At 37.1% G+C, this 7597-nt stretch overlaps 1 protein-coding gene across 1 annotated transcript in view; it reads left to right on the top strand.

Moving 5' to 3' along the window:
* The first annotated feature begins 435 nt into the window (after positions 1–435).
* The window catches only part of TRPC7 (transient receptor potential cation channel subfamily C member 7), a 118608-nt gene continuing 111446 nt past the window's right edge, over positions 436–7597 (top strand). Inside the window, exon 1 of the mRNA XM_010981813.3 lies at positions 436–915. Within this exon, the coding sequence (XP_010980115.1) occupies positions 914–915 (2 nt within the window). The 5' untranslated portion in view covers positions 436–913. The remainder of the gene's footprint in view (positions 916–7597) is intronic.

The following is a 7597-nucleotide window of genomic DNA, read 5'->3' as shown; positions in this document are numbered from 1 at the left end:
ACATAGCAATTGGTGAGATTGGGGACTGTGGGGAAATGGGTTTTTGCACTAGGAATTTCCTTTCAAAAAATGGAAAGCTATAAATGAGAGCTAACACTTTTAAAGTCTTGTTACTAGTATCAGACTTGATCTACATCACTGACCTCTACCTGATCCTAGACAATGCTAAAAAATCATCAAACAGAAGGTTACAGTTAGAAAATGCATCAGTCACAGAAGACAAAGTCGGGTGTGACCATAAAGCATATTAAAGTAAACTACTGTTATTCTTTGAGTTCCTCCGATTTCAGTTTTCTTCTCAACTCTTTTCCTTGGTAAACACACAGACACAACAGGTAGGAAACTAGTTCATTCCTCATTTTTCATTCATTTCAACAGATGAACAGTCTGTTTCAGGAGCCAGAACCTGCTACGTTATATAATTGAGGGGTGTGTGTGTGTGTGTGTGCGTGTGTGTGTGTGTGTGTGTGTGTGTTATATGCGCTGTTCTGGGGCATGAGGTGGGGGCAGGTAGAAATCCTGAGGAGCTGCGGTAGGAAGGCAGAGTTGCTACCTCCCTCTCAAAGCTACTGGGAGAGGGGGTGGGGACTATAACAACCCATCACCACGCTGCCTGCCAGTCTCTCACACACGGATCTTTCTCCTTCATGTTCCCTGAGAAATTTTCCCCAGATTGGGAAAAGAACAGTAAAGCGGGTCTGCCTCGGAAGACGAGTTTTTACTATTGCAACACAAAGGACAGTGGAGTGCGCTTTCACATTCTCGCAACTCTACTCACTCGACCAGCTCCATACTTCAGCACCACGGAGAGCGGTATCTATCCGGCTATCACTCATGGGGAGCCAGATTTCTGCGACTCAACACCGGATTCCGGTCATTTAAAGAAGGAACAAGCCTGCGTATTTCATCCTCAATGTAAGCAGCTATGATGGTTCTCTCATATTATTTTTCCAGTAGAGGCTGTTTTCTAGCTGAATATGGAATTAAACTTCTATTTATTAGCCCTATCCCTCTTGTGCACTGCTTGGATTTTTAGATGTAAATCTGGATCTGAAGTCTTATCTGCTGGGTTGGTAAGAATTTTTTTTTTAACTTTTCATTGAAAGTTTAAGTTTACAAAGCCTTTCAGAAACAGACAACTCATCCTGGTAGCCCAGTCCTTTTGTACTAGAGTGTAGTTTTATTCCTAGAAGAAAGTATGTGTGTTGTTTCTTCTACTTCACTACTGGCAGCTTTTTTATTTGATTTTGTGTGTGTTGTTGTATTTATTTTAATATAAATATGGGAGTAGGAGGAAGAAGAAGGCTGTATTTTAATAAGTAGCCACTACTAAAGAACTATAGGTAGGAAGAAGGAGACTATTATTTTTCTTTCCTTTTCTTTGTTGAAAACATGTCCTTTAGACAACCATTTCTTTGTAAGATGAACATGCTTTTAATAAAAGAGATGAAATCTGGCAGGGCTTTGACACAAGCTTTGAAACTGCAATACAGAATCTCCCTCTTCAAGTTTGAGGTTGTAAATTCGCTTAAGTATAGTTGAGTAGACATAACCAGGATGCTATTGCCATTAATTGTGATTTAAAGGCTTAATGGATTTAGGGTAGATCTGAAAGAAGCAATGATTGACCCTGTCTGGTGGTACTCAGTGAATTTTTGCCTCAGAATGCCACCTGCTGGTGGGTCCTATTTCTGAACACTGGGCACACACCAGATTTATGAATGAATTCACATTAAATCCAGAATATTCAGTATGGATATGATTCAAACTCACTCTCTAAGATCTTCTAAACAATGACACTAGTTCAGTTATCTAACAATTTACCAAGGGTTCTATGTCACAAGTATAAGTTCACAAAAATTTACTTCTAAAAACACTTGCTCCTAAGCTTAGGGGCATGGAGACTAGCTAACTCCTTTAGGCAGTAATTAACCCAGAAAAAAATCAAAACTACATGGAGCCTCACTGAGGCTAATTACAGATGCATATGGTATCCTGCGTGAGAGGATCTCTTGCTTAAGAAAAGCAATCATTATCCTCCCCAATCACGCCACCCGCCAACAAATATTCAGCATGTTACTTTTCTCAGTATTGTCATTTCATGATTTAAGGGTCTCTCACTTTTTTGCTAGTACACGTTCATTTCAGACTCTTGTCACAGAAGTCAATAAACAATGAAAAGGTTACACATATCTATTTAATTCCAAGATGAATCTTTGGGGGGAAAATGTAACTCTTAGAACTTGTTGTTCCAGCTCTATCTCAAGCTATACACAATGAGATACAGACATCCAGTTCCATAACCTACCAATTCCAAATAGATAAATAAGGATTTAAAAAGAAAACAGAAATAAAAGAAGCACACACAAAGCACTGTTATACTTGGATGGCTAATTCATAAGGTAGTTTGAAAATCCTGAGAACACTCTCATCCAGAGAAGATGTCATTTGGTGAAAAATAAATTACTGATAAAACCATTTTTAACATTCAGGAACACTGGATAATATTTTTCAATCTAAGATGCAATGGGAAAAAATCCCACATTAGTAGAAGTGTTTGGAAAGTATACCTCAATATAATATATTGTAATAAGTAGCAGAAAGGTACTTTGCTTGTTTCCTGTAGGACCTGACTGGCAAAAGGTGTATGAACTCATGCACATTCATGGAGTAAATAACTGAATATCTTTTTTAATTCAAAGTATATGTGCTATACAAGCAAATTATTTTCACTAGCTTAGGTAGGAACTTGAATGCTTTGGATTCACAATTATTATTGCTTTGGATCCACAATGATTATAACTGTATTAAATTAAAATAGTTAATATTATCCAATTATTACTAGAGCACTTAGTAAGCACTGTAATTTATATGTACTATCCCACCTCAACTCCAACAGAATAAAGAAGATGATACATAGAAATAAGTTGGATCCCTCTGGAAATATATTTTAAAATTTAGGAGTATTCTGAAGTAGTAAGAATGCCTCAGTTATCTGCCCCAGTCACCCATAGTACTTAGTACATCCTCTAATACTAGCAGTCTCACCTAGCAACTTACGGACCATCATTTACAGTGAAGCTAACTGGAAACTAATTTTCCTTTGGAGCTCACATCTTATTTTAAAAGTTGTCAGTTACAAATAGGAAATAGTAGTCATAGGATTATATGGTTCCTGCATTTCTAAGGAGGACACTGGTAAACATTAACACCTCTGTTTTACTGATCTTCTTTAATAACCAACCCAAATTCAAGTATTTAAGAATTAACTTATTTGACCATGCACCAAATGCCAGGCATCCATATATCATTTACCATATACATATACCATATAAACAAGTAATTCTCCTGCTCTTAAGGATCCTGCACTCCAGTTGGAAAATCTGCAGTCTAAAGAAACTTAGAAAAAATGCAGGAAGAAGATGGATGGCAGCAGAATACCAGCTAAAAGCATGGGCTTCGAAATCAGGCAGATGAGAACTTCTTACAGTGGGTCTACCATTCATAGACTGTGTAGCCTCACAAGTTGTGTAGTTAAAAGTGCTTAATTTATCTGAGCCTCACTTTATCATCTATTAAATGGGAATGACAATAGCACCTATATCCTATAGTAGTTGATGAGAATTTAAAATGATAATGCATGTAAAGTATTCAGTACATGGTGCCTGCAATGTGGTTAATGTATAATAAATGTTAATCATTATAGTCATTAAGGAAAATAGCTAAATTTATCATACAATTTGTGTGAATTTAAAACAATTCATGTAAATCATTTAGCACAGTGTCTGTCACATGGCAAATGTGTAATATATATTAACTCTTACTATTACACAGTCATTTAGAAAAATAGCTAAGTTTAATATATTAGTGTAGAGCAAAATGGAAGCCAATTTACAATCATTTACTTAAGTGTACTAATATGTAAGGTTTTCATCATTATTGTCATGGACATTTGTGTAAGGCTTTACAGTATCCAGGGCATTTGATACACATTATTTCATCTTCACTGGAGTCGTGAGGCACATGGAGGATGGATTTTATTATTTCCTTTCTATTGGTAAGAGAAATGAGGTTTAGGAGAAAACTCCCAATCACCCGACCATTTGATCTCTGTTGCTCTGGACTAAAATTCAAGAATATGTACACCTGGGAGATGATACACAGACCAGAGCTGGGTTTTTCCTGGATGACTGATCTGACTCTTGGATTTGTTTGGTTCTATGCTTAGCTGTGGAAGGTTACAGACTGAATTTGTTTCAGACTAGGATAATTTCTACAAAGACCTATGGTGCATGTAGCTATTTCACACAAAAAAGACAACAAATATCTCCAAAAAGACATTTTGATTAAGTGTGGCCTTTTCTTCACCAGTAATCAACCACAATCCCTGTCTCCAAAAAGCTCTGTGGTCATGCTCTTTTGCAGCTGGACTTAGGGTGTAGAATTCATACTTTTTGTGGATCAATGACATCTGGCTTCCTTCAGACTGGCTGATGCATCTGTAAGAGAAGCCTGATAAAAATAGCAACCAAGGGATCAAGAGGGAGTTTAATAATTAGTCCTCCTCTCAAATACAGTTTTGTTTCCCCTGGAACCCCTTTTTCAATGACATCAAATGTCAATGCATGCATTTATGGAAAATGAAAAACACAGTATATTAATTGAGGTATTAGATGAGTTTGATCACTTGTTATCTTAATAATATAGGCAAATAAAAAAGCATTTGCATTCAAAGTTCATTTTTAAGAAAAATATTAAAGTAAGGGCAATCAAATGCTAACTGTATTTTAGAGAGAATCACTTAGCTCATTATTGGCAGTAAAACTATGTCAAGATCCCAGAGTCCAGCAGAGCAACATATCTGACTCATGAGTGTAAGCTTTGGCCACAGCTACTGTGGACCAAATGACTTTATCTTTCTGACATAGCATGCTCTGTGGATTCTTCCCAATCCATGGGAAATGCATCGCTAAAGTCTGACTACTTATAATGTCAAGATTAAATGGCAAGGATACAATGGTTAAATAGTGTCAAAGGTGTATAAATGTTTAAATGGGGGAAATAGGGAGAGAGTGGTAAAGAGGTACAAACTTCCAGCTATAAGATGAATAAGGTCCTGAAGATCTAATGTAAAATATGGTAACTATAGTTGATAACACTGCATTATACGATTGAAATCTGCTAAGACAGTAGAACTTAAATGTTCTAACCAAAACACCCATATATATATGGTTATGGATGTGTTAATTAACAAGATGATGGGATTCTTTTCATGGTGTATACACATATCAAATCACTACAGGATACACTTTAAATATTTTACAATTTGTCAGTTTATACCTTAACAAAGCCAAAAAAGTAAAACCAATGTTTAAAAGCACTATTAGAATAGAAGACAGAACTAATAAGAAGCCCCAGTGAGGTAGAAAGGCCTCCATCAGTATCTGGATCAATTCATGTGGCTGCTGTGAAATCCCTTATGTTGGGAGCAATCTCACTGAGTAGCATGTCCCACTATATGCTTGCATACAAAGGTGACTTGAGTCCCATAACGTTTCATCAGTGCCAGATTCTGTAAGGAAAGGAACAGAACTGACAATTCTGTGAGCATCCAAATCTATCTCAAAGTCAAGGTATTAAAGGATGGGAAAGAGAGACTTGTTTATTTCCTAAAACTTCTGGGTGTCTGCTTTCAAGGTCATTCAGAAAAATGCATGTCAAGCGGTGAAGACAAATACTAGCCATACACATACATTTTTTTCTTTGATAAAACATAATTGTTATAGAAACATCAAGATTTATATGATGCTCTATTCTTGTGCAGAAATTGTTTGCCCTAAGGTTTAGTCTTTATGCTTCATCACCTTCAGTTTCTCTACCTAAAAATGAGAATGTTAACATCTTGCTTTTTTTGTTTGTTTAATGAGGGGAATTAACAAATGATTCTTTAACATCCTTTAAGTTTTTAGGCTACAGCGTCTATGACATTCATATGGACTCAGTTTAGATTGGGTACTTATGTGTTCCCTGTGAAATGTTTCTCTGCTCTGACTTGGTTCTGTATTTTTTATATTTCCTTTGAATTAGTCTCTCCATGGTTTATTGCTATATAATAGTTGTGTACTCTTGACCTTGGAGTCTGACTTATCTCCCTCTTGAACAGATCTCTAATGGAAAAGTGATATGGAATCAATCTCAAGGTCTGTCTCCTTCTAGGACAGTTACTGTTTCATCTCTGACACATTGCTCAGATGCTCTTGAGTGGAAAGGGACTTTTCTCAGGTTGAGATGTGACGGCAAGTTCAGAGAGGTAGCCCTGCGAGGGGAGAAGCCTCAGCATAGGACAGGCTGAGTAATTTCATGAGAAAGAGTTAAAGTCTTCTGTGGGAATAATTCCCACCTGAGAGTGTGTACTCAGATGACAGATCTTGAAACTGAGTTCATGTCTTCTGAAACAAGGCCCTTTGGGGACACAAAGGAAGTGACTGCTTAGCTTTCAACTCAGTCACCTCCTTGTCTTCTGAAAAACATAATAATAAATACCTGTGCCCACTTTGTGACTCCTTCTCTCTCCTGTAAAGATCTCTCCTGGACTCCCAATCTACAGTCTGCACTGGCATCAACAAGCAGCCTCTCTCCCTGGAATGATGGCATTGTTGACAGAAATGGGTTCAGAAGGAACTCATAAACTTGAATCTTGAGAATCTTTTCTCCAGCAATCTTTTATCAACCTGCACTTCAGAAAAGTGGATAGTAGTTCAGACACTCTTCCTAAAAGAGCACAGAGCTCTATATTAGGATTTATCACCCACAACTGCCTTTTCAGGGAGTTGCCCATCATTATTCCTTTTACTTTTCTGAAGATGAAGAAGCTGCTCCACTGAATAGTTCAGCAGATTCTCCCAAGAAGTGTGACTCAGGCCTAGGCAGGATTAGAGTATGAGGTCTAACCTCCAAGTCTCTTCTTTATACCAGATCAGGGCCCCAAAAGGAGCTAAAAGCAAAAGGGTTCGAGGATGTCAAAAGAAAAAATAAGCAGAAAACTAAATAGAGCCCAAATTTTTAGAAATCACAAGACTAAATGACACTACTTTAAAAAAAAAAAATCTCAAAACACTGTGTATAATTTAAAAGCCTTCCTCTGTGATTACTTTGCTTAATTTTTACAAACGACTTAAGTGAAATAGTGAGTATTCTTGATGCATGGAGACATGACCAATAACAAAAAAGACAGTTGGGAACATGGAAAATAGTTCAAAACAAATCCCCAAGTACTTACTCTTTAGAATAGATGGTTTCTTACTGAAATGCATACCATTCTAATATTATTTGAATACCTTGAGTTGGGGTAGACTAGAAAAAGAGATTAGAAAATATGAGTAGGGACAATTGGAGAATCAAAAAAGTTTGAGATGCTCAAGTGTGTAGAGAATTAGGGGCTCTCTATTCTACAGTGGAAGCATCTTGAACTGGGGACCCACTCCAGAAGTCAAGGTGAGTTAGAGATGGGGTTTCCAGCTCAACCTCAAATTACACGGCAGCTATTATTCTCTCTAGCCTGCCATCTTAAAACCCTGACAAACTTGTCCAAAATCAC

Source organism: Camelus dromedarius, chromosome 3 (assembly GCF_036321535.1).
Source record: "Camelus dromedarius isolate mCamDro1 chromosome 3, mCamDro1.pat, whole genome shotgun sequence".
Lineage (NCBI taxonomy): Eukaryota > Metazoa > Chordata > Mammalia > Artiodactyla > Camelidae > Camelus > Camelus dromedarius.
Note: the sequence above shows the minus strand (reverse complement) of the source record. Positions and strands in the feature narration are given on the sequence as shown.